The sequence below is a fragment of the Sus scrofa genome, chromosome 7 (genome assembly GCF_000003025.6).
Source record: "Sus scrofa isolate TJ Tabasco breed Duroc chromosome 7, Sscrofa11.1, whole genome shotgun sequence".
Classification (NCBI taxonomy): Eukaryota; Metazoa; Chordata; class Mammalia; order Artiodactyla; family Suidae; genus Sus; species Sus scrofa.
Window position 1 is genome coordinate 65808783 of NC_010449.5, and position 27313 is coordinate 65836095.

At 41.1% G+C, this 27313-nt stretch overlaps 1 protein-coding gene across 1 annotated transcript in view; it reads left to right on the forward strand.

The window, feature by feature from the left end:
- The window catches only part of EGLN3 (egl-9 family hypoxia inducible factor 3), a 28024-nt gene extending 3270 nt beyond the window's left edge, over nucleotides 1–24754 (forward strand). Inside the window, exons 2-5 of the mRNA XM_001928507.6 lie at nucleotides 17247–17366; nucleotides 19191–19327; nucleotides 21614–21687; nucleotides 22555–24754. Coding sequence (XP_001928542.3) covers nucleotides 17247–17366; nucleotides 19191–19327; nucleotides 21614–21687; nucleotides 22555–22586 — 363 coding nt within the window. The 3' untranslated portion in view covers nucleotides 22587–24754. The remainder of the gene's footprint in view (nucleotides 1–17246; nucleotides 17367–19190; nucleotides 19328–21613; nucleotides 21688–22554) is intronic.

Consider the following 27313-nt stretch of genomic DNA (forward strand, 5'->3'; position numbering starts at 1 on the left):
AAAGGGTTCCTCTCCCCGCTGTAACAAAAGTTGTTAGTGATCAGAATTTCTCTACCTGTGCTTTGTTGAAGAAAAAAATCCAAGGGTGTTGATGACTCTGAGGAAGAAGTTTCTATGATATACTGCAGTATGGCGCCCCCTAACTTCAAACATGATCATTGCTTTCAAGCTACAATAGATTTCTTATCTGTTACTCCCTTTTGGAGAATTTAAACCCTATCCAAGATAAATATTGGTTGTAATTTGCTCCTTTTGCTTTGGCTGCCTAGATCTTGGAAATGGCTGTTTTCCAGAGAACGTGTAATTTATAGAACCCAAAGTCCTTCTTCTTGAAGCAACTTTCACTGTAGACTCACTAGTTAGTAAGTCTAATAATAATTACTACCTTTAAATGAGCAGTTTGCTCTGTCTGGCACTGTGCTAAGCACTTTTCAGACACTATCTGTCTGACTTAGTCTTCAGAACCATAATCTTCGGCACATTGAGTGATTAAATCATTTGCCCAAGGTCGTAAAGTCAGCAGTAAATGCAGTTTGTCATAGAGGTTAGGGGCTTAGACTTGGGGTTGGGGGTTAGATTGGGGGAGGGTACTGTTTGGGGCTGTAGAGAAGTTGCTAAGTTTTCACCAAGTGTAAAATGGGAGATACTACGTTAAAGCTTTTAGGGGAAAGGAGCATGAAATAAGGCGATGTACATAAAATTCTTAGCAGAATTCTGATCTTCGTAAATGTGTTATAAGGCTGTAAGGGGATTCTAAGGCAGTTCTGTGTGACCCGAGTTTGTGTTCTTGACTTTTACGCTCCGCCTTTCCCTGCTTCCATTCTCTTACAAGTGTTCACTCAGTATGGGGTTCTCTGCAGGGGGTGGAGATACAAAGGTGAACTGGCGTAATCCTTGCCTCCTAGAGCTTACATGCACATGGACTTTTGAATTGTAGGATCCTCTAGTTCACACTTGATTAATTCTCAAGCTTTTAAAAAAGCGAAAAGACAAACCCCAAACATTAAAGTGGGTCAGTTAAGCACATTTGAAGAAGAGCATGGAATGCTGTGCCAATGTTTTCCGATGGTTATTTGTAGGATGAATATTTGTTAAGGTTGGGTGTTAGGATCCCCGACTGGAATAGCCCTGGATGATGGGGTTATGGGGGTTGTGTCGTGAATCAGCAGTTCAACCCTCCCCTGGAAACAATGCAGAAAAGTGATGAAACAGCAGGAAGTTATGGATAATAGAAAATGTGTTACAAAGTGGTGGATTTGTTCCTTTGCTGTTAGAGCAATAAGAGTTTGAGCCCTTCCTTCTCCTGTAATGTCAAGAATATTCATTCCTTGATGCAGCTTATCATGGTTGCAAACTACTTAATGCAAACCTGGGATGATGAATTTTGAACAAAGATCAGGATCTCCCTTAGGACCCAGGTGTAGGAAATGCAGTTGGCGTTCACCGAAGACAGGAGCCCTGAACTAGGAACCAGAAAGCCCTTGACATCCAGGACAGCCAGTGTGTTAGTTCTTATTCTTTGGCACTCAGTGGCTTCCATCTTTACTCTCTGCTTTCATTCTTTATTTGTTGCCTTCCTTTCTGTCCAGTTTTTGCAGCTTTTCCGTGTATGTGGCTCAAGATGGCTGCCCGATGGTGGCCATCTCAGCCTCACTTTGAGTTCTGCAGAGACTTAACTGGCATTCTAGAATCCCTGTTTGCATTTCCTGGGAGAAAGTATGATGGTCTCACTGTGGCTCAGGGGACCTACCTGCCTTGGGTGGGGGTGGTTTGGGGACATGACAAATGTGGTTGCCAGGGCCCAGGAGAAGTATAGTTCTTAGAGCATGAGGTTTGAGAGCTAGGCATCATAAATGGTGTCTCTGCAATAATAATCTTCAAAATTTATCTGCAAATGTGCTATCTTAGAGGGAGGAGGCATGAGTTTGAAGCACTCGAACATCTTTCTATAAGCATGTGAGTATTCTTAAAAAAGGTTTCCTATTTAAAAGTAACTTAGCTCTTGGAGGAAGAAAATAAATCTCAGGAAATAATGTACAGAATACAGCCTCAGTGACAGTGGAGCAAATTTTTCCATTGGGTGAATTTTCACAGTGTTCTTTGTTTGACACTTGAATGACACTTGTGAACAAAGAAAAGAAGGTGTGTATGTGTGTCTGCTTTATATTTTCTCTTATTCAGTTTTGGGCCACTGGCCACTCCACCACAGCCTTGTCTGCTTGCAGTGAAGCAGGAAATCAGGAGGTATTCATTTAATTTATTCATTCACAAATCATTAAATATCTTGCACTGTGGTAGCTCTGTATATGGATGGAAGAAAGGAGGCAGCAAGGGATGATAAAAGTGCCTAAAGAAGCAAGCTGAAAATTGAGTCATGTGAAATCATTGTCACCAACTTTGCTTTCTCTTTTTCTGGTCAAACGATCCACTTTTAAACTGATTGGTCATTTTTGTTTCTCCTTTTCGGGCTCGATCCTATTTGTCTCTTTATTTAACATGAGGTGACCAAAATAGGTAACCAGAACTATAAGGACTTTCATAATTTTTGGAGCGAGACTGGGTTTGCTTCATAATCAGGTAGACTGGAGGCAGGGTCGATAGGTTAATTCAATTGCATCAGTGTCTGATTTGGGAATTTTTTTTATGGCTACGCCCACAGCATATGGAAGTTCCTGGGCCAGGGACTGAATCAGAGCTGCAGGTGCACCCTATGGCACAGCTGTGACGACACCAGATCCTTTAACCCAGTTTGCCAGTCCAGGGATGAACCTGTGCCTAAGAAGTGACCTGAGCCATTTAACCCACACTCACTGTGCCACAGTAGGAACTCTGGGACTTTTTTTTAAAGGAAAAAAGTTACTCTATTAAATATTTTAAGCTCAAGAAAACTGTGGTAGGATGTAACCTCTTAAAATCAGTCATATTCTTTAATTTACCAGGAATATGTTAAAACAATTGTTTATCTCATTTGCCCATCTGGTTCTTTTTTTGAGGATGTTAGAATATGTGCACCTTTTCCAGAATTTTATATGTGGAAAATAGACACTGAAATTCAGATGGCCGGTGGTTTATAATGCGTAAATATAATTCTGACCTCAAACTGATAAGCACCTATAGGTGGAATTATGTAGCCTCTCTGTGCATTTGACTTTTGGATGTCATGAATTATTTCCCTTTCTGACCTTACTCAGCTCAAGCAAAAATTGTGAATTCTTTCTTGATTCCCGACTCTGGCTAGAAAACGTTCAGATTTTATAAATAACAGGCAGTCTTGTGTGTTTCAACTCCATCCTGGAAACATACTGTTTATGGAAGACTTCTCTAATGAGCTTAAAATGGGGGGCGGAGTTTAACCCATAGTGAGCAGAGCACTTCTGAGAAGCATCCCCAAGTGCCCCAGCATCCTAGCACTGCAGGATAAAGCTCAGAGGGCACCTTGCCTGTGGGCCACGTTTGCTCAGTTTGGCAAGACCTCTGCTTTTGACTCACCTTGTGGCCTCAGCTAAATTAAATGACAGGTTGACCTGTGTCTACTGAACACCAAGGATCTGCTTGCAGGTTAGCCCTCTGCAGAAGGTTATTCATTCTTCGTTAATTATTACAGCTATAGACCTGATAATTCCTTTGTAGCAGCACTTTGTAGCTGTTAACTAATATCGCTCTAAGAAATGGGTGTCACTTTTTCTAGGGTTTGTCAAATGCACATGTTCTGACAGTAATGATAGTTCAGATGTTTTCTGCTGGGCAATTGCCAGGGATGCCCAGCGGGAAGCTGAGTCCAGAGGCACTGGAATTGTAAATTCAACAGACAAATCATTTTATGATGCCAGACTAAGGAATTCGGCTTTGGCAGATTGCCAGGAGCTGTTGATTTGGCTCAGATTCAGAGCTGTGTATCTGTTTGCCAAGCAAGATTAGTTAGCTTGGTTCATTATACATAGAATTTGTGCCCCGTTTCCCTCCATTATTTCAATCTTAAACCAGTATGGCTCTTACCTTAATTTTGTATCTTCTTTTCATATTGACTTGTGTCTGAGTTCCTATTCTTGTTTTCTGGTGAGCTGGTAGTGACTGAGTGTCATATTTTTTTTTCAGCCCCTGCCCCAAACTAGTCCCCACATTACAGACACAGAGGTTTGCAGTTCTGTCATGTAGGCGTTCAGATCTTGTGTTGGATTTATTTGGTACCTGCTTACTGAGTATCCTCCATTTTCAGGACAAAGTTAAGTCAAACCTTAAGTTAAACTAATTTTAAAAAATTTTTTATTTTTCTACAACTTTAAAGGTTATTTCCCATTTACAGTTACTACAAAAATGGTGACTGTATTCCCTGTGTTATTCAACACATTCTTGAGCCTTACACCCAATAGTTTGTACCTCCTCCTCCCAACCCCTACATTCCTCCTCCCCCCGCTGATAACCACTGGATTGTTCACTATATCTGTGAGTCTGCTTCTGTTTTGTAATATCTGTTCATTTGTTGTATTTTTTAGATTCCACAAACACATGATGTCATACAGTATTTGTCTTTTTCTATCTGACTTATTTCATGTAGTGTATCGCCCTCCAAGTTCATCCATCTTGCTGCAAATGTCAAACTTTTGTTCTTTTTTTTTTTTTTTGTCTTTTTTGCCTTTTCTAGGACTGCTTCCGTGGTATATGGAGGTTCCCAGGCTAGGGGTCTAATCGGAGCTGTAGCCACCAGCCTACGCCAGAGCCACAGCCACACCAGCTCTGAGCTGCGTCTGCGACCTACACCGCAGCTCATGGCATCGCCAGATCCTTAACCCACTGAGCAAGGCCAGGGATCGAACCCCCAACCTCAAGGTTCCTAGTCAGATTCGTTAACCACTGATCCACGATGGGAACTCGGAACTTTTGTTCTTTTTTATGCTGAGTTTTATTCCATTTGTGTGTGTATGTGTGTGTGTGTATATGTACATCTTTATCCATTCATCTGTTAATGGACATTTAGGTTGTTTCCATGTCTTGGCTATTGTAAATAATGCTGCTAATGAGCATTGGGAGGCATGTATCTTTTTTGAGTTAGTGTTTTTGTTTTTTTTTCAGATATATAACCAGGAGTGGACTTGCTGGGTCCTATGGTTGTTCTATTTTTAGTCAAACCAATGTTTGATTCTTTAGGAGATGATCAATGTTTCTCAATGTTTCTCAAGTTCTGGAGTAAATGTACCTATGTCATATTAACTGTTATTTTTCTTTCCAAAATGAAGCCAAAATACTATTAACATATTTAAAAAATTGAAAGATACAAAGATTCAAAGAATTTGATACTAGTCTTGATTATTTGCCAGTGGGAAGAAAACTTGAAAAGTTCAGTTCTAGGTGTCAGCGACATCTTTTTGGGTTCTATTAGGGGAACTTGAAGTTGTTTTGAAGTATCTAGGATAATGCTCCTCTTTTTGAGCATTGTTTGGAAGTAGTAAAGATATACCATTTTAAAGAGTCTGAACCTTTTGGGGGAGCTTGCTCTATGCTCTCTAGACACAGGGAACAGAGATTCTGCCTGTGCTGCTCCCTTCCCGACCCCTCCCTGCGCTACTCATCTGTCTAGTCAAACCTGAGGGACTATTACTCGGAAATCTCAGTGCCCCACACAAAGCTAGCTGTGCATCTTTTTTTTTTTTTTTTTTTTTTAATGTCTTCTTTCCTATTTTTAAAATGTTTTTTTCATTTTTTTTGAAGTTTCATTGAAATATACTTGATTAACAATGTGATCATTTCTGCTGGACAGCAAAGTGATTCAGTTATACATGTATACACATCCTTTCCTGTTTATATTGTTTTGCAGGTTAATTTGATCAGAACAGAACTTGTTTAAATATTGATGGTTCAGGCAGGAACAATTCGGCTATTGTGTGTTGGTTTGGCTTTTGAGGGTTTTTTTGTAACTTCACTGTGGAAGCTCAAGTCCTTTTTTCCTTTTTTTAATCTAAATTGTATTTCTCTTTCATAGTACAAATCCTTGAGGAAGGAAGTATTTTCAAGATACCCACTTTACCCTGCCTTTGGTTCTTGTCCTCCCTGTGATCCATTGTCTTGTGCTCTTGCCAGTGTTTTAAGTAGTGTAAAACCCATCGCTAATCATGCAGTCTCCATGCTTTGAAGAAAAAAGCCCAACCGTGTGCTCTCCCCATTGTCTGCTGTACACGCTGTGAGTTTAGCGTGCCATTTAAGGCTTTCTGTGTCTGACCCCATCTGACCCTTCCACATTTAATCTCCCACCGAAGGCCTTCCTTCCTTCCCCCTGGATCCCTGAAGTGCTAGAAACTGATTTGCCCAGCAAACCGTCTTTCCCGCTCTTGCCTCAAAATCCACGTTAGAGCCTGGTCCATGAAGTTCCCTCCAGCTCCCTAGAACTCTGTGGGTGGCTTGTAGTGGGCCACCCCAGAAGGTTTATTTCTTTGGCTGATTACCCTGACCCCCATTTACTTATAAATTCTTTGAAGGCAGAGACTCTTGAGTTTGTTATATATACTTTTCGTGTCTCTGACAGTCCTTCACTGTTGACTTAATTTCATCTTTAAAAGGAACTTGGATTTTTTAAGGATGTCAGGGTGTCAGGGAAGCTATAAATATTTTGTTAGGCCAAAAAGAAAAAAAAAAAAAGAAAAGAAAAGTTTTACAATGTGATCCCCAATTTGGTGTTAAAGGGTTAAACTTTTTTAATTATGTTAAGGGTTAACAGGCTACGAAGGACCATCTCAAAGGAGGGACTTGGGCTTTGTAAAGGGTTTTCCCTTGGTTCTGAAAGTCCATGCTCGACCCTAGAAAGTACTCAGTTACAGTGGATCCTGGCAGCTGGTATTTAGAGGTCTGACTCGGAGAAGCCGAGGACCACGGGGCTAGGACCCCGGCCTCTGGTGCTCGCTCTGCACCTGGCAGGCAGCGTCTCAGGACCGCAGTTCTTTAGGAATGAGGTTGATTTTTATTTTTATATTTGGATTTAATTTAGTCAGCACCATCCTAGGCACTGGGATGGACATTTTCCATTTTCTTTCATCTCACTGTGATCTTGGGCAAGCTGGTTATCTGAACCTCACTTTCCTCGTCTGTAACATGGGTACGATAGCAAATATCTACCTCCAGGATGATAAGGAATTAAATGAAAACTGAGACCAAAATGTCATTTGTGAAGGCATATCGATGCTTTCAGTGCCTCTGATTAGATTCCTGAAGAAGCGATCCGGGTCTAGACACAGTCACACCCCAGCTCACTGGCATGACTGTAATCTTCAGCAATGCTGCAGGGTTGCAACTGGAATGCTTCCTGCTGGTTTCAAGAATCACGCTGCAAAGCCTGTGCCAGAAACTGCCCTATAGGAATTCCTCTCACTTCCTGCTCTACCCACCACCTCCTGTTCCCCAGGTTAACTAGTGCAGCTGACTAATTCTAATTCCCCTTGACCTTTTATCATTTAGGGTGTGGCGTTGCACAAACTTTTGGTCTTGCCCCCAAAGAGCTATGGATTCTCAAAGTGTGGTTGTTGGACCAGCAGCAGCAGCCTCACCTAAAATCTTGTCATAAATGCATATTCTTGAGCTTCTCCCTAAATTCAGTGAATCAGAAGTCCTCTAGGCAATTCTCATACATGCCAAACTTTGAGAATCACTGAATAAAATTAATATGAGGAGGCCAGGTAGGGGTGATGCTCTATCTTTCTATAATTCCTCTATTAGTGAGAAAATCTGCATTCGCTCAGTTGAGCTTATTAATTGCTAAAACTAAAAAAAAAAAAATGCATGTGTCTTGGTTTATTTGGGAAATTTTTGAGAAAAAACATTAACATATTGTGTACACACACACACACACAACCCCACACCACACAATTTTACTATTATGTTTACCAATAAAGTTAATTTTCCAGAGCCAGAATTGGAGCGGAATTTGGAACTGATTCTCTCCCCTGTTGTGCTGAATGGAGGGAAACAAGCTTTGTTAATAATGCCTGCATAGTGTGGCTCCCCTACTTGTACCTTGTTCAGCAAGGAGTATGAGGAAGAATTGTAGGGATTTAGGATGAGCACAAACTGGAAAAGAGTGCCTTGTGAACAGATAATTCCCTCTGTGTTGAGCACCTATTATGTGCTAACTGAATACCACACAGAAGCCTAAGGTGGTTTTTGACTCTCTAGAATGAGATGGCTGCCTGAACGAGGCTCCAAAAGGCTGAGCTGTGGGACTCTTGGAAGGAAAGCTGACAAATCCAGGTTGACTGGAATCAAAGGTACGACCGGATAGAGTTGGAAGAGAGGCCGGTACTTGCCTTCTCCTACTTGGGCATGGAGGCTTTGACTTGCCGGGTAAGGTTGTTGTGGGTTTTTTTGTTTGTTTGGTTGGTTTTGGTTTTTTACCACACCCATAGCATTCAGAAGTTTCCGTGCCACAGCAATGACAACATTGGATCCTTAACCCACTGAACCACCAGGGAATTTCCCAGTTAAGGGTTTGAGCCTGTATTTGATAAACCACAAGAATCATCAAAGAATCCTTTATTGTGTTATCGTGGACAATGCTATTCATAGTCTCTCTGGAAATAAGTGCACTTGTTTTCATAAACAACTTTTTCTTGCTATTTTAGAAAAAAGTGTTTAGTTGTGGGAAGACCATGCTTAGTTTTATAATGTCCCGTAAATTTTTGTCTCTCTCCATTTCTATGTTTGTAAAATGGGGCTTATGTTGGAGCCCCATCTTGGAGGGTCATGGGGACAATTATGTTAACCATCACTGCCCCCTAGACCCAGAGCCAGGTACTCCTTTATTTCTAGTTCCCTTGCTGCTCCCCAGAGTAGCTTTTACATTTCTCTCTGACACGCTTTTTGCTTCCTCCCACCCCCAGTCTGAGAGGTCTTCTGGATCTCACCTGACCTGTAAGCCACCATGGGACTGCATCCAGTGTATTCTAATGAATGTGATATCAGAAAGTTCCATGAATTCTAATTAGTGTGTTAGTAGTAAAGAGTTTCCTGAATAAGCTTTGAACCTAAGTAAGGAAATTATGTCTCATCCCTGGGATCCCTTGGAGTTTACCTTGTCTTCCCAAGGGAAATACACTCTTGTGTACTTCTGACTTTAAGAAAGCCTGAAAACCTGGGCTAAAAGGACAGGTCCTGGAGACTCTGACTTCTTTCCACAGAGCCTGGATGGGGACAGCTGGGGGAAAAGACATAGGCTGATGGTTGACCAACTGCACCCGAAGCAGATATGGGGCTTCAGAGTTTAGAGTGGGATTGAGCTTGCTCTGCAATGGGAATAACCAATCAATCACAGACAACTTGGGCAACTGGTGTTTTGCTGTGAGATTGAATGAGTTTCCTTTGCTCCTCGCTTTTGTTGAAATACCACCCCTCCCACCCCACCTCCCCCTGTCCCCAGGCCCGCCCCACCCCCCTGGAGCTTTTACCTTACAGACTCAATACCAAGCACACTCATTTTTCATATATATATTTTTTTGCCCCTTATAATTTTCTACCATTATGGAAAGGGTAATAGGCAAAGAAGAGAGGGAGTCAAATACTTCAAGAAGAACTGAAGTATTTTTTTTTTAATGATTTTTATTTTTTTCTATCATAGCTAGTTTACAGTGTTCTGTCAATTTTCTACTGTACAGCAAGGTGACCCAGTCACACATACATATATACATTCTTTTTTCTCACATTATCATGCTCCATCATAAGTGACTAGATATAGTTCCCAGTGCTATACAGCAGGATCAAGAACTGAAGTTCTTAGTTCCCTCAAAAATGAAGTGAATCAGTTAATATTAGACCTCAGATAAGCTGCACCAGTAAAGCATGACCTGATGATTAAGGCCTCACTCTCTGCATCCAGACTAGCTGGCAAGTTCCCTAACCTCCTCATGCCTCAGTTTCCTCATCTGTAAAGTGGAGATAATTGTTCCCTCTCATGAAGCCATTATGAATATTGAATGAGGTAATGTTTGTGAAACACACAGAACAGTGTCAGGCATGTACCATTGTTTGTTCAGTAAATAAATGTGCCTCCTGAGTTTCATAGCTCTGACTTGCTGTGTGCCATTCCTTTCATTCAGCAGATATATTTTTGGATTTCAGTGCTGAAATCCAAATGTGAGCCTAAGATCTGGTTTCCTAGAAAGTTCCTTAACTTCCGTTTTCCAACATAGTTACAATGTCCCAAGTTAAGACTCAGACTCTTCAAATTCTTCGGGATGTGCAAGTAAGTGTTTCCTGGTTTTTCTTCAGAACATTGCTTCAAGGCATTTTTTATTTTTTATTTTTTTTTATTTTTATTTTTTGCATTTTTTTTGCATTTTTTAATGTGTTTTGATTGGTAACTATATATTTTTGTATATCACACAGTTATCATGGATTCCTTCAACTATTTTAGGATTCATTCCAGATGAGAATTTAAAGACAGGCATACTTAATTCTCCTACCATTCTCCAGTCACAAACATTCTCTCTATTCTGCTCAGAGCCTTTAGAGAGCCACATGGAAAGTATTATTTTTTCCTGATAAAACTGTTTCCCACATCAAAGGAAGTTAAATGTTCTGAGTCCCTATCCCTGTGTTGCCTTAAGGATTACTCATGAGTTTGTTTTTCTATAGGAATGAGATAACTTCTTGGTCTGTATGATAACTTCCAGGGTTAATGACTTCTGCTGAAAACTTGTGGGCAGTGTGACTCAGGGCAGATGGTTGCTCACCTTGCCCTGAACCTGGAAATTCCATGAGCGAACGTGTCACCTGTCACCCTAGAGTGCTACCTGGCTGCAATGGGTCTTCAAGAAACTGCAGTTGTTACCATTTGCGGGAAGGTATTAGAGTGGATACGGTTAAATGCCTGTCTTAATGTCCTTAACCCAGGGCTCGGCTGACTTTTGAGGATTTCGTAATTGCAAGGAAGCCCTGAGAACATTTCTCTGGTGACTGGGATAGTGACGGGGGAGGGCCCTCCCGGTGCCGGTTCCCTCCGCGGGCTGCCGGGCTGTGTGCTCGGGTGTGGGCTGGCTGCCACCCTCACGCAGCGCACGTAGCCCTGTCACTCAGCCGTCACCCCGCTGGCCGGGAGCCAGGCCTCATCGGGAAGGGCCGCCTTCCCAAACCCAAACAGCCTGTACTGCAGTGTCGATGTTCCTGGGCCTGTTTACTGTGCTTAATTGCAGGGTTCTGCTTGAATCCCCTCCAAGAAGAAGAATTAAGCACATATCAGAAAGGAATGACAATAGTCTTTTAAATTCCTGGCCTCTGAGAGTTGGAGTGGCTTTTGGGGAAGTGTAAATCACTCAAGTTCAGGGTGATTCACTCAAGTTCATGCACGAAGCGCAGGATCCCCTGGAATAGAATCTTGATCTAGCACAGTTTGACCTTACAGACCTGTGAATCCTCTGCAGGGTCCTGGGTGTGTGTATATGTATTTCTGAGGGTGAGGGCCGGAGCCCAGCTCTTTAATGTAAGAATCTCAAGATGCTGTTATCAACCGAGCTGAGAACCCTGAGTGAAGGCTCCAGAGTCTTGGTAGTTGATGGTTGTTTGAATGATCTCAAAGTTAAGGCCAAGTTCATAGTAAAGAGGGGCACAGATGACCAAAGTCTACTTGAGGACAGGTTTTCAAGTGAATATGGTACATTCCCTGCCCTTCTAGGCACGCTGCTCCTGCCTGACCAGGAGGAACTAGCAGGCCCATTTTGCCAAAGCAACTGAGAGTTGATTATCACTTCTGATTTTTCATTTTCAGGTATGGGGGGCATAATGATTACTGTTGCAAATTGGGAGGTAAGATTGTGTTTAGTAGAGTTCTGGGTATGTGCGTTCAGGGAAAGGAGTTTTTAGTGTGGCCTTAGGGCAGATGAAGAAGGCAAAAGGAGTTCTCAGTGTTCTCAGAAGTAGAATAGTAGAACAGTAGACATTTTTGTGAGTAACTTGGGGTTCATTGAAAGAATTACTTACCTGACAGATACGGACTATCTGATGTTCTGAATCTTCTGAACTGTGTGGTCAGAAGCTGAGACTTTGGGAAGGGGAACATGGTAGCTGGACACAGCTCATGTTGTCACTCGCCAAAAACATATTTTCCCATTTCTCCCTCATCTCATTATATCAGTCTTTAACTAGATAACAAGCAATCTGCCAAGATAACTAATGACAGTTTGCATGTTTTGTTTTGTTTTGTTTTTTTTGTCTAAAGTGCCTATATTATCTCCAACTAATTTCTTTATGCCAATCTAGATGAAGTTAGAATGAATATAAAGATTCTAAAACACTTTTTATGCTTATGAGCTGTTCATCGTCACATTGAGAGCTTACTTCTTTTGCAACGGACTGACAGCAGTGTGAACTCTGTGTAGTGACATTTTCTTGAAACTGTTAGAGAAAGCTTTGCATAATTGCAATTATGCCTTGTGAATATTGTACTGGAGGAATTTAAGTGATTTAGGTTATATATATTTTTCAATTTTTATTGAAATATAGTTGATTTACAATGTCTTATATATATATATTCTTTTTTAGAGTCTTTTCCATTATAGGTTATTACAAGATATTGAGTAGAGTTCCCTGTGTTACACAGTAGGCCCTTGTTGGTTATCTATTTTATATATAGTAGGGTGTCTTTGTTAATCCCAAACTCCTAATTTATCCCTCCCCCTTTCCTCTTTGGTAACCATAAGTTTGTTTTCTGTGGCTATGAGTCTTTCTGTTTTGTAAATAAGTTTGTTTGTATCATTCTTTTAAGATTCCACACATAGGTGATATCATATGATATTTGTCTTATCAAGGTGATATAAATTGAACCCATTTCTCGCCAGAAAACTTCACCTCTTACTTTCTCCATACAGATGATTTGCTTGGCTGTTTTTCCAAGTTAATAAAGCACATAGTCTTGTGTACCTCATTTCAAGTCTTACATATCTAGTACTCTGTGTGGTTGGTGCCTTATGGTGAAGAGAGGAAGGGTCCTGGGCCCCCACTGCTATGTCCAGAGTGGACATGGGGGAAAGCCTTGAAGGGGAGGAGGTCTGGCAGAGGCCTGGGCAGCTGTAGATGGTGCTGAAGAAGAAAGGATATGGTTGAGCCTAGTAAAGAGAGATGAGGAGGGAGCCCACATGTAGTTTGATCTCTCAGGAGAACCTCAGAGAGTGATTTCTAAATCTAGCCTGATGTATTTTTTTTTTTTTGTGGCCCTGATTTAAAAATTGGGATTGGGAGTTCCTGTGTGGCTCAGCAGATTAAGGACCCGATGTTGTCTCTGAGGATGTGGGTTTGATCCCTGACAACACTCAGTGGGTTAAGCATCTGGCATTGCCGCAGGCTGTGGAGTTAAGTCACAGATGCAGCTCTGATCTGGTGTTACTGTGGCAGTGGCATAGGTCACAGCTGCAGCTCTGATTTGAGAAATGTACATATGCTGCAGGTACGGCCATAAAAAGAGAATGAATGAATGAATGAATGAGTAAATAAAGGGATCAGAAATATTTAGGAGAGTTTACATACAAATCCATTTCAGCTGCCTGCTACTCTCCAAAAATCTGAAGATTTTATAACACCAGCCCCTCATCACAAAGGATAGCAAGTTTCCTAGTTGTAGCTAGCATAGTACACGCTCCCGAGTTCTGACGGCTCAGATCTGGTATTACTGTGGCTGTGGTGTAGGCCGGCAGCTCTAGCTCCAATTTGACCCCTAGCCCAGGAACTTCCATATGCTGAGGGTTTAGCCTAAAAAAAGACAAAAAGAAAAAATTCCACTCTCTAACTTAAGATCAAGTCACACTGGTTAACTATGGAAATCATGAGTGATATGAAATATGTTCCTGTAAAAATCTATACTGTTGACTGTTATTGGGGAAATGGTGAGTCTAAGTGGAGGCTGGGGTGGGACAGATACCTCCCCTTCCCGCCATAGATCTAAAATGATCATTATTGCTGAATGGACAGTGGAGCTCGCTGATGCCAGTGTTTTGAAATGGTTTACACATGCAGTCGAGCTGTGGTTGGTTTCAATGCAGAGCATTCTGTGTAGGCATTGGGATGGAAACCTTGGACTTTCCTTTTTCACCTTTTCCTTGGGGATTGATGGGATATGGTTTTTTATGAAGCCAACTCAATAATAACTCTTAACAGAGTTATTATTATTATTATGGTTTTTTATGAAGCCAACTCAATAATAACTCTTAACAGAATTATTATTATTGCCACACCGTGGCATTTGGGGAGCAGATTTTGTTACTTGGGTGTGGCTGTTGAAGTTCTCTATGTCTGTATAGGTTTTCAAAGACTCCTTACCCATTTACTTCCTGCAGAGTTGCTGCCGAGATATCCAGAGCACATATCTCTGGTCTAGTAAATTTAAATATTAATCTCATCAGGAAGTTTTGGAAAAATAATAAGTCCGCGATAAGGGAGACTTCCTCCTGATGGGTGTCAGTGTTATTGCTTGGCATGTTTGTCCTGTGATAACTGAAGTACTCTGGCGTTGCTTTTATTGTTCCTGGAGTGTTCTCCTCTATACACTCCAAATCCCTTCCCGGCTTGATGAGGTTTGGATAGCAACGCCGTGGAACCGATCAGTTTCCGGAGTTTGTTTCTGCCCCGTGCGCGATTTGGCACAGAAATGTGTGACTTGTTATTGATGTGAGCCTTACTTCTAAGCGCATCCTTAGCCTCCTGGTTTTAGACTGTGTCAAAGACTAACAAATATTGGGAATGTGCCCAAGCCAAGACCCATCTCCTGTGGCCCTTGTCCAGAAAACACTGATACAGTTGGCCTGTGTGGTCACGACGGGCCCACTGAGGCCCACAATAATTTCCTTCCATTGTTTCCAACTTGATGCTATGGCTTTGGGAACCAGGAGAGAGAGTGAAGATTACCTCTGGCCAGAGAAATTCTCTTTCTCTCTCTTAGGCAATCAGATACTTTGCTGACACTTAGGAGTTTTGTCCTAATAATAAGTCCCATGGAATGTGCCAGGTCCTGCCCTGTGCGTGTTGTTTTATAGATGCAGCACTTTGTAAAGGATGTACATTTGTGAGTTTGTACCTGTTTTTTCAGTATTTAATCAAAGCTGAGTCCTGAGGCAGGTAAGCACTTCCTAATGCCCTGAAGAACTCTGTTGCTGCTTCTGGTGTTGATGCTCAGATAGTCTTAGATCTTCTTGGACTGTTGGAGGCCAGGTACCCCAAGCCCTTCTTTACAGAAAAAAAAAAAAAAACAAGCCTGGGATCACATGATTAGTTGCAGAGTAAATGAGGTGGCAGGCATCCAGACCAGTGACCTTTTCCTTAGAGTAGAAGTGTTTAAGAATATAAGATTATGTAGCATTGATGGAGTACTTTTTCTTCTTTTCAGAGCTGCACAGTGGGGAGAGGCTGAGTTGGTAGGGAATCCAGCTTGTAATTGTTTGTGGCTTAAGTGACTTTCAATTATTGGTTCCATGGTGGCTCTTATAATCCTAATAGCTGCTTCCAGGGATGGGTAATTCCCTAGTCATTACAGGTGACTTCATTTATCTCTTCTTCGCCAGCGAGGCCCATCATTTCTGTCTGCAGCCAATCACCTTTCTCCAAGCCATCCTTTGCCTGGTGGTACCATCATTTATTAAATTTTGATCTCAGTACCCTCAGAATTCCACCTCTGAAAGATGTTCAAGCTGACAGCCTCACTCCAGCTCTGAGATGACATTGCATTGACATTTTAGATGTTCAAAGGCAGGATATGGGGATTGCTAGCTGCATGGGAATATAAAGTTTGAGAGATATCATGATTTAAGCTTTAAGGTCATTATAAAGCCAAGTTACTATTCAGCCTTATTTGTATTCTATTATGCAACGTGTGTGAAGCCTTGCAAGTGCAGGCCTAGTTCATGTCTTCGTGTTACCACTCAGAGTGACTTGGCATGCATTGAAGCTGATTCATTGAGCCACTAGTGTGTTAGTTTGGGCTCTACCTGACTGTTATTTTACTAATGACAGGATCTTGTCATTCATAAGGGGAAATATGAACTGGATCACTACATGTATGTTTGAAGCTAATGTGTTTTTTCTTGTTGGGTGTTTTTTTTTGTCCGTGGAGCTTCCTGGGCCACTGCAGTGACAATGCCAGGTCCTTAACCGACTGTGCCACAAGGGAACTCCTGAAGATATGCTTTAAAGTGACAGAAATCTCTGCTAATCTAAGTGGAATGTAAACTTACTCTTGAGAGGAAAGAGCCATTTTCAAATCATTTATTTATCAAATTTGAACAGATAGTTTCTGTGTGTCAGGAACTATTCTAAGCCCTAAAAATATATCAGAAAATATTTAACAGGAAAAATATCCCAACACAACATCTTGTGCTGCCAGTATCTTCCCTGCATGTATCTCATCCCTACAAAGAAATTTTCAAAATAAGGTAATGTCCTGTGAGAAGAACTGGCTTTCCGTACTTTGCTTATTTTTTTTTTCTACTCTTTGCAATAAATTATCCAGGGAACAGTTAGAGGTTTGTTCATAGTAATTCCCTAATAGTAATTTTCAGTAGGATTTTGAGTTCAGCTTCCTGCTTTTATCTCCACCTGGCTGATACAGGTAATGTTTGGGCAAAGGAAGAGAATACCAGGTTATCATCTGATTTGATAATTGTCAGTAGGAAGAAGACAGGCCTCGAAAAAGGCATCAAAATGTGTCTGTGGCTTTTTCTACGAACTGGATCTGCCTGTCATCTATGCTAAAAGTTGGGGGCATAGCGTCCATTGGCCCTTTCCTCTTCTTTCTGTCTGAAGCATTTTATTGCCCTTTTCCTCCTTTGTGTTTGGCTTCTGTCTTTGTAAATGTAAGTATTTTTTGCCATTAATTGAAGACTGGCTGATTCGGTGATTTGAGGGCACTTGTTAATATGGCATAAAGCCTAAATCACCTAACCTCATGATTCTGATTTTGTGGGTCTAGGGTGGGAATCCAGAATCTACTTTTCCAAAAAGAAGGATTGAAGAAGGGCAGGGCATCCCAGTGATGATGTAGATATTATTTTAAATGTTCTGGAACTGCGGGAATACTGTTGAATGATTTTCCACGCAGCTGAGCCATAAGGTATGGCTTGGCTGTTTATCTTAGATGCTAAAGAGTCCACAGTCACGTATTGTACATGGACGTCAGGGGCCGGCAGCCACTTCTGTCACATTGCACCCTAGAAGACTGTTACTCAGCTGTCCACCGGTGGGTGAAGACTGTCTCAGCTTTGCTAACCAGCTCCCTTGGGATTTCTCCATAGGCGATGGTGGCTTGCTACCCAGGAAATGGAACAGGTTACGTTCGACATGTTGACAACCCCAACGGCGACGGCCGCTGCATCACCTGCATCTACTATCTGAACAAGAATTGGGATGCCAAGGTACTTGGAATAATGGGCGTCAAGTGTGGGGTTAGGAACTGTAGGAAAAGAGTTCAGAGGACTTAGAGTTTGGAGTTCATAATTCCCACTGAAGAATCTTTTCTATTTCACATTTCCTTTTTTCTTCTCATGGTATTAGTACTAAAGTCAATGAGATGAAAACAATAGATATGAAGTTAATTTGATGGGGGTGGGTGGGTAGGGCCATTATTAGGTTATAGGTTATAATTTGATGGTCGATGAAGAGAAGGTAACTTATTATTTTAGGAGCAGGGATCAGTTTTTTTTCGCCTAATCCAGAGCTAATAGGATTTCTCAATGTGGAATAAGATATACTTTTCCCTGACAGCAGGGATATACTTTTCCCTGCCAGCAGCAACATTTAGAGAATTTAATAAAAGTAGAGCTATTAGACAGAAAACGATTCTCAAGCAAGGTTTCCCACAGTCTTCTTTCTCAGGGTGAAATGCCTCTGTGGTGGCCTCTTGCCATGGTTTACTATGGTGTGAACGCCAAAGGCTTCATGGCTTATTTTCTTATATAGATAGAGATATGAAGTCTGGTTCCACGCTTACAAACATTTGTCTGGAATTCGTATGCTTTCTGAAAGTTAAGGATGATTTAGGAGTCTGAGAAGTTGGAGAACTTTTCAAGCTGATTTGGCTTTTGAACCTTCTGCATCTCCATTTCCTGTTCATTAGGACAGATGCTGGCTGTCCTAGAGTAAGGAGATTTTATCCGGGGTCAGAAAATCTAAATGTGAGGAGTTCCCGTCATGGCGCAGTGGAAATGAATCCGACTAGGAACCATGAGATTTCAGGTTCAATCCCTGGCCTCACTCAGTGAGTTAAGGATCCTGTGTAGGTTGCAAACACGGCTCGGATCCCGTGTTGCTGTGGCTCTGGCGTAGGCTGGCAGCTACAGCTCCGATTAGACCCCTAGCCTGGGAATCTCCATATGCCGTGGATGTGGCCCTAAAAGGACAAAAGACAAAAAAAAAAAAAGAAAAGAAAATCTAAACCTGGGAAACCAGTGAATCAGTGACAAGCCTCCCTATTTGATAACATGATTGGAATATATCCCCTTAGTTGTCCTTTAAAATCTCAAAAGGTGATGCTATAGACATGAGAGTAAAGTTGTCAGATTGGTGGTAATAAATAACAGAGTATGAAATCATTCAGTGAATATTCGTGTGCCTGTACTGGTGCCGGGCATTTGGCTGTGGGGAAATACTGATGTATAAGGCCTGAATTCTACCTTGACATGGTTCTTCTCGTGGATAGATGGGGTGAGCATGTAATAAAAAAAAGTAATTCAAGAAAGAGAGTGATGTATGTCCTAAAAGATACAGATAAGGTGGTCTGGGAGTCAGGAAAAAAGAGTATGTAACTTCCAACTGATGAAATCACTTTGGAGCTAGGGGAGTTCCAGAGAAAGCTGTAAATTCTAATTGAAGGGGAGGTTATGTGTGGTCACTGTCCTAGGGAGCTGTTAATATTGGATTGAACTATATGAAATTGCTGTAGGTCAAAAAGAGTCACATATTGGCAGTTCCATATGATTTGACCCAATAGTACTTCGTTTTGTATCCAGGGGCTTCGTGATGGGGGGGGGGCGGAGGCTTCATTTGGTATGAGGTGAATAAGGAGATATGTGTGTTAGCCAAGTTTGAACAAAGGATGAGGCCAAAGTACCATCTAGGGCATAATACACACATGGAGTAGCAGTTGGAAGATAGCTTTACTTCTAGATGATGCTAAACTATCATTGTTAATGAACTATGTCTGAGACCAGGAAATAATCTACCTTCTTTGTGGCCCTCAGCTACACGGTGGGATCCTGCGGATATTTCCAGAAGGGAAATCATTCATAGCAGATGTGGAGCCCATTTTTGACAGACTCTTGTTCTTCTGGTCAGACCGCAGGAACCCACATGAAGTCCAGCCTTCCTATGCGACCAGGTAACAGCCAGGGCCACAATTGCCCTTAAGAAGCTTCTTGTACAAACCTCGGTTCCCAGAGAATTCTCTCAGCTTGTGTTCTGAGCATATGAGGGGCCAACCACCCCCCAAAGCTGACAGCAAACATATTTGAAGTCAATAAAAATTGCGGGAGAAACGCTAGACTCGTTAGTACACCAAACCTATCTTGAACATACTGTTTTCCATTAGGTGAGCATCTTGGATTCCAAATTCCCCAGAAAGTTTTTCTCTTCTCTCGCTTCTTCCCCACCCCTCCATTAAAAAAACTTAATGTTGAATTACTCCTAGGGAATGTTGACTGTCACAAATTAGGAATTTGGTCTGGTTCCCTCTAGAGAAGTTGCCAGTTCCAAGTGGAGAAAGAACCTTGAGGAAAAAAAAAAAAAAAAGAAATTTGTTCTGATTTTGTTTTCTTTTCACCCTTTCCTTAGCTTAAAATTTTACTGTACTCATCATGTCCTAATAGTTGGATTTTTAAAATTCCTTTTTTTAAAAAACATACTTTATCGAAGTATAGTTGATTTACAATGTTGTTAGTGAAATTCCTTTCTCTAGATCATGCATGGGAAGGTTTTCAGAGTAAATGAACAAGTTAGCATTGCTTAGTATTAATCTTAGAAGTCCTTGATATAATCTATTTTTTTTTTTTTAGGGCCACACCTGTGGCATATGGAAGTTTCCAGGCTAGGGGCTGAATCAGAGCCATGTCTGCGACCTACACCACAGCTTATGACAATGCCGGATTCTTAACCCACCGAGAAAGGTCAGGGATCAAACCCAAATCCTCATGGATACCAGTTGGGTTTGTTACTGCTGAGCAACAATAGAAACTCCATCTTCCATTCTGATATAATCTTTTTTTTTTTTTTTTTTTTTTTTTTTTTGCTTTTTAAGGCTCCACACGCAGCATATGGAAGTTCCCAGGCTAGGGGTCAAATTGGAGCTACAGCTGCTTGCCTACACCATAGCCATAGCAACGTCGGATCTGAGCCGCATCTGTGACCTACACCACAGCTTACGGCAACACCAGATCCTTAACCCACTGAGTGAGGCCAGGGATCAAACATGCATCCTCATGGATACTAGTTGGATTTGTTATGGCTAAGCCACAACGGGAACTCCAATGTAATCTTAATTTTGGATTCTGCCTCTCATTTGCCTTTGTTTTATGGACAAAGCTGTAAACCAGGTGGTATTGGAGCTCTGTGGGGTGTAGCTTGAATTGGGAATAGCAGTTGGGGGCAGGGAGGAGAGAGATTGGTTAGAAGGATAATGACTAAACCTTAACAAGCCTAATTAAATTAAAATCACAGGTGTAAAGTGCTTAAGGGTTATGTGTCTCCCTCCAGAAATCACGGATCTGAGCTCCACACAGAGCTGCATATTAAATGTCAAACTGGGATGTACCCTAGGTGAGCAGTTAAGTAATTCTACCACCAAAGCCTACTGTGGCTTATTTAATGGGACACAATAATTGGACCCTGTCATTTGTGCAGAATTCTCCAGTGTCTCCATGACCAGAGTCACAGGGGAAACATTAGCAAATGTTGATAAGAATCCCTTAGAAAAAAATCAAGTGCTATAGAAATTCCAGTAGCTGATAATAATGATAATAATAATAATAATAACAACAACAACAACAACAAATGAACCTTTTAAAAACTCAAGCATGAAATGACTCCTGTTATAGTCTATCCCATAGATGGGATAAAGCAAATGAATGGGATGCAGTAGAAAGCTTGAGGGCATTGTTATCATTGTGTCATTGGCTCAATGTGGAAAACTAAGAGAAAATAGCCCAGAATTGTAAGTGTCTTGTGATTTGGTAAGTTACTCTCCAAAGCTTCACTAGGATGTCATCTCTTCTTTGCTCTTCCCACCAACTTAAGTCTCTCAATCCTTAGCAGAATGACTCCTTTCCAGCATTTTTTGTGTAGATCATCTTGACCTGTTCCATTATTTGTTAAATCGCTTTTCTCCCCTGCTAGAGCCCAAGCTTCTTGAGAAAAAAGCTGATGTATTCACAGGACCATTTGAATTCCCATCGCTCAGGATAATGCCTGGCGCATACTCGGAATTCCTTACGTGTTTTATTACATTTAAATAGACTTGAAACCAGAGAAGTTTATTTTAAATTCAAATTGGGATGGAAAAAATTTAAACGTTGACTTTACAAATGACTGTTATGTGAAATTTATAGCAAGTATTTTTTATTTTTTGGTAGTGTTTTCAAGCCTCTTTTTAATATCTGCTTATCTTTCACAGATATGCCATGACTGTTTGGTACTTCGATGCTGAAGAGAGGGCCGAAGCCAAAAAGAAATTCAGGAATTTGACTAGTATGTGTTTGATAATTTTCTGTGATTTTTTGATCTAGTCAATCCATAACTTTTATTCAAGACTTTTATGTACATTCTAATATATTCTGTTTAGTCTCAGCTATAGCTTAGCTTCGTACATAATGGCATCTTGATGGGCCTAATTCTGTTCTTAGCTCTACTGAAAAATCAGAAAAAAAAAAAAAGCCACAAAGGACATCCCCTGTGAATGTCCACTGATGATGTGACAGTTAAAATAGATGGGAACTAGTTAACTTTTGATCATTAATGTTTGTCCATCAAACATAATGTTAAATTCTGACCCTGATTTTGGCACGTAATGAAAGAAATTCAATGGAACTTTAGCTATGATGGTTAATCTATTACATTGGTACAAGACCAGTGTGGTGACTCTGAATATAAAAACTGGGCTCTTATAATATAAATTGAATGTGACTTGACATCATTCCTGTTGCCTCTATCCAGTATTATAAGGCAGCATTTCTGAAAATATGTTATATTGAAACACAGGTTGGTTTGCAAGAAGATAAATTCCTGGCCACTAAATGTGGGAAATGTTACATATTGTATCTCTTTCTTGAAGAGTCACATTGCTCATGGGCATATTAATCAAGAAAATATTAATCTAAGAAATCGTACCATAAAGATGTATGTGACATTGCCTAACCCATGACCCATTTGGACTGTATGCCTAGCAAACACCAAAGAAAACAAGTTTTGCTAAACCCTTTCAGGAGGCACTGCATTCAGCTTTGTTCTGTAAGATGGGGAGCATTTACTGGAGGCTTTTGGGGTGACATTTGTGATACTAAACTCATCAGATCGAGCCTCTTACCCTCTTTGTTTTCTTTTCTGTTCCTAACCCAGGGAAAACCGAGCCTGCCCTCACTGAGGACTGACCCTGCTCTGAAATCCGCTGGCCTCATTCATCTTAGTAACAGTTCCTGAATTCTCTTTAAGAGTTGAGGAAGGCCTCTTCTGCAGGGACTCGGTGATGAGAACCCCTTACTATTGCTTGCATCATTCACATCCCTGTCTTGCGTATGGTACTTTGTGTTTTCTTGCCAAGACTGCATCCACCTCCAGACACTTTGCCAGACGAACTCATTTACTAACTCCAGAAATACCTGCAGACAACCTAGCTGGCCAGCGGTGTAATTGATAGATTTGGTGATCCTGGCTTTTGAAGCAAGAACCTGGAAGCATGAGCGAGGGCATGAATCTTACTTGCACTTTATGTACACTTCCTGATTTGAAAGGAGGAGGTTTGCAAAGAAATAAAATGGTGACAGATGCCACGGCGAGGCATCGCTGAAGCCTTAACAGCAGGAAACAGAAATGTGTGTCATCTGAACAATTTCCAGATGTTCTTAATCCAGGGCTGTTGGGGTTTCTGGAGAATTATCACAACCTAATGACATTATTACCTCTAGAAAGGGCTGCTGTCATAGTCATCAGTTTCTAAATCTCCAGGGACACTCCTTTTCCCTGGTCCTGCAACCTAGACTTTCTGCCTCTGCCCCATTTTGATGGAATATGTCAATGCCATTCATTTTCTAGTATCACTTCTTATTTGGAGAACCTAATTCCCTGGAGGCAAAAGTAGACATTAATTGTTTTGATTGCTTTGTTGAAAGGAAATTTGAATTTAAATCAAAGAGTGGGAGGGGGATCTTCCTGGTAGTTTGGAGCCAACAACCTCTGATAATGATGTCAAAAGACCTAATACATGTGCATCTTGAACAGTTTGAGACTGGAGATGGAGTTGGAACTGTGGACGTTCCTATTTTTCAGTTTTCCTTTTTAATGGCCTCACCCTTCTTTAATTTAACAAAGTAAGAAAATCACAAAAAAACTAGGGTGCTGAAATGTTAAAAGGAAATGGAAATAAAGCAAAAAATCCTGAAAAGCTGCTTGAGTTCTTCCACATTTTCTGTCCCTAGTAGCCTCTTCTCAGCAGACTGGACCCTCCAGATCCACTGTGGTTGGTAGTATGGCTGGAATTGTGGAATTTGCTAGAACTGTGGAAAGTTCTACTGCAGTGAACACAGATTCTGCTGCCTGCAGAATTCTGTATTGAGTCCATGAAGGTTACTCTTAGTTTCCAGTTCTATTTTCATATTTGTTAAATCCCTGTAATTTCTTGCTTGAAAACCCTATGCACATTAAGGGGCCAGAAACATTTTGTCACTTAACAGATGAATAGACTGTCCCAGAAGGAAGCATATTTTCGTGTGTACCTGGCTTTGGAAAATTTTCAGATAAGACTTGTCTTTTTTTTCTCACGAGTGCTCTATATTTTTTTTTCCTATAGTACTCATCACCTTCTAAGTTACTATGTAAATTACTTATTTATTATGTTCATTGTCTTGCATCCTTCCTCTAGAGTGTAAGCACAATGAAGACAGGGATTTTTGTATGTGTTCAATCAGTGGAATGTATTCCCAGCACCTAAAATAGTGCTTGGCACATAGTAAGAGCTCAGTAAATACTTGTTGAATAAACTCTTGCCTTAGTATTTTAATTGTTTGATTTATTTCCTCTATCTTGGGTAGGATGGGCTTGGTAGAATTTTTGCACATGTGTCTTTCTGTCATTGTTGACTTTAAGTTTAGGCTAAGAATTTTAGGAAGCTTTGATCATAGTGTCCTTTCATATTATCTGTTTGAAGAGGTCATTGGCAACTATGAATCTGAAGATTGAACAAAGAGGATTCTGCCCTTCTATGTCCTGGAACTACAGGAGTACGGAGAACTTCAGAGAGGATAGACCGCATTCTTCCTTTGGAACAATTTTGAAAACCTTCAACAAGAGAGAAAGAAAGAAGGTTGTTTACTAGGAGTTTTATATTCTGTAAAATGGTAGCTAAGTTTTTTCCATGATAACTATCATAGTGAGAATGATGATGATATTCTGAAAGAACATTGTTACAAAATATCATTACAATAGTATGTCTTGTATCTTTCACTTAGTCAATATTTTGAGTTACCCAAAGATCAGACCTCATATGCTTTGCCTTCCAGACAAAGGTCCTATAACCAAATAAACTATATATATATCAAATCAATTTTTAATGCATTGATTTTTTTCATGGCTGAATTTGAGTCCTGGAAAATACAACTAAGAGTGACTGCTTTTTTTCCTCCTCTCTTTGACAGCCCACTTAGGGGAGGACTTAGCCCTGATGAAGAAACATTATTTGGCAAATAATCGGATCAATTTCCTTTATATTCCTGGCAATGAAATGTTAAGAGCCTACCTCAGTGTTACGTCACCTACATAGTGCAGAGTCCTTGGCAGGAGATTAAATTTTGAGCCAAAGATCCAATTTCATGGAAAGAAAGGGTCTTACCTAAGTGCATTAAATAGATCTTTAGTAGAGTAGTTAATACCAATTAAATGCTGGGCTGTCTGAATTATGAATTATCCATTCAGACATGATTTTGTTTTTCTTTTTTAAATAACTCAGGTTGTTTTAGAGGCTGGATCATCCTAATTTCTTTTGGCCATTTGGTCTTGAAATTTCCTGAGTTTTAGGAAGCAATGATGGGAAATGCCATGCCTGGTCAGCAGTTAGCATGACATAGGAATTTAGAAATGTCAGGTATTTTATATTGGATCAACTATGCAGACAAGCCCAAGGGATGCTCTTGGTAAAGTTATTTTAAATAAAAATAATACAAAATTGACTTAGCTTCAGTCTTAAGTCTTTTAAATGGCATGAAAATAATACTGGTTAGTGAGATGGCTAGAGACTTGTCAAAACAGAGTGAAAATAAATAGTTCTTTTCAAGGTAAGGGTGGTTATAGTTGAACTCTGTTGGATAATATTTGCTGGCTTATATTTATATTTAAGACCCAGCCGGCTTTCAGACCCAATCTCCTCCCATCCGAAAATGATTTTTTTTTTTTTTTTTTTTTTAATGGCTGCACCCATGGCATATGGAAGTTTCTGGGCCAGGGACTGAATCGGAGCCACAGCTGCAACCTATGCCACAGTTGTGGTAATGCTGGATCCTTTAACCCACTGCGCCGGGCCAGGGGTCAAACCCATGCCTCTGCAGTGAACCAAGCTGCTGCAATTAGATTCTTAACCCACTGTGCCATAGCAGGAACTACCAAAAGTGATTATTATTATTTTTTTTTTTTGTCTTTTTGCTATCTCTTTGGGCCGCTCCCGCGGCATATGGAGGTTCCCAGGCTAGGGGTCGAATCGGAGCTGTAGCCACCGGCCTATGCCAGAGCCACAGCAACGCGGTATCCGAGCCACGTCTGCAACCTATACCACAGCTCACGGCAACGCCGGATCGTTAACCCACTGAGCAAGGCCAGGGACCGAACCCGCAACCCCATGGTTCCTAGTTGGATTCGTTAACCACTGCGCCACGATGGGAACTCCCCAAAAGTGTTTTTTTAATAGGTTGCTGTCTCTCTAGGTTGATAGGTGAGGTCCTTTGAGATCCATGGCCTTTACATTTGCAAAACCAAGGTCAGGCTCGAGTCATGATACACTGCCATTGGTAAGATGACTACCTACTCAGAGGTACTCTGTGCTGGGCCTGTGCTACATGCTCTCATGGGTTTATTCTCTTTGCAGCCATGAAGAGGCAGCTCTTCTCTAACTTGGAGCAGTTAGGTGGCTTGTAGGAGGTCACACAGTGAAGGACTAGCATGATAGGATTTGACTCAATACCTCCAGCTCCACGGTATTTGCTGTCTCTGGTGTCTTCTTCCTGCAGAGCAGATGCCAAACAAAAGAGCAGAGATGAGTGGATTTGGGAGAGGGGAAGCTTTAAACTGCAAGCTGCTTGATATCTTTCCACCAGGTTTGGGTTATCAGCAGGAATCTCATGCTCAGCATCCTGAAGGAATGTCAGTGATTCAGTATAAAGCACATGAGCAGAAAACATCAATGTCATAGCTGAATTCTCCCTTGTCTTTGCAATGGGAGTTTTGTTGCATGCCTCTCAGGATCGTGGAGGAAGGTTGGGTATATGGCCAACACTGGTCTCTCTGGCTAACCCTGGGCATGAGCTGTATGGACGTGCTGTCCTCCATAGAGCAGAGTTAGGCAGTATGGACCATCTGGGAGAGAAAACGGTGCAATTGGGATGCCTCCCAGCAGCCCATGACGCATTGGGATATTTGGACAACATCCAAGCTGCTGCCCTTTTGTCCCTATGTCAATGCCCTCTGAGGGGATCTAGGGAAACTTTTGTTGTTGTTAATATACCTAACTTTCCAGCTTGTGTTTAAGGCTGAGATGTCAGTGTGGTTCTCTTAGTGACAATCCTCCATCGGATACATGGAACCCAAGGGAGGAGGCTGAGCAAGGCCCTGTCATCTTAGGGAATACTTGTCATCACCCTTAAGTGACACTGAGTTGAGACTGAGAAATAGTTTCAATTCTCCAAAGTACTTGGACAGTCTTTTATCTAATCTTTTGGAGGTGGCTTGTAGAAGGATGTCATTTTAATTTCTTTAGAACACAAAGCTCTTTTGCTTATTTAAATACCCAGAAAGACTAGGAGTGTTGAAAGAGCACCAGATTTCTTTCTTGAGTCCTGTTTGCTTGACCTTTGATAAACTTCGCACCTTGGAAAGTCAGCTTTTTTGGAAGTAGTTG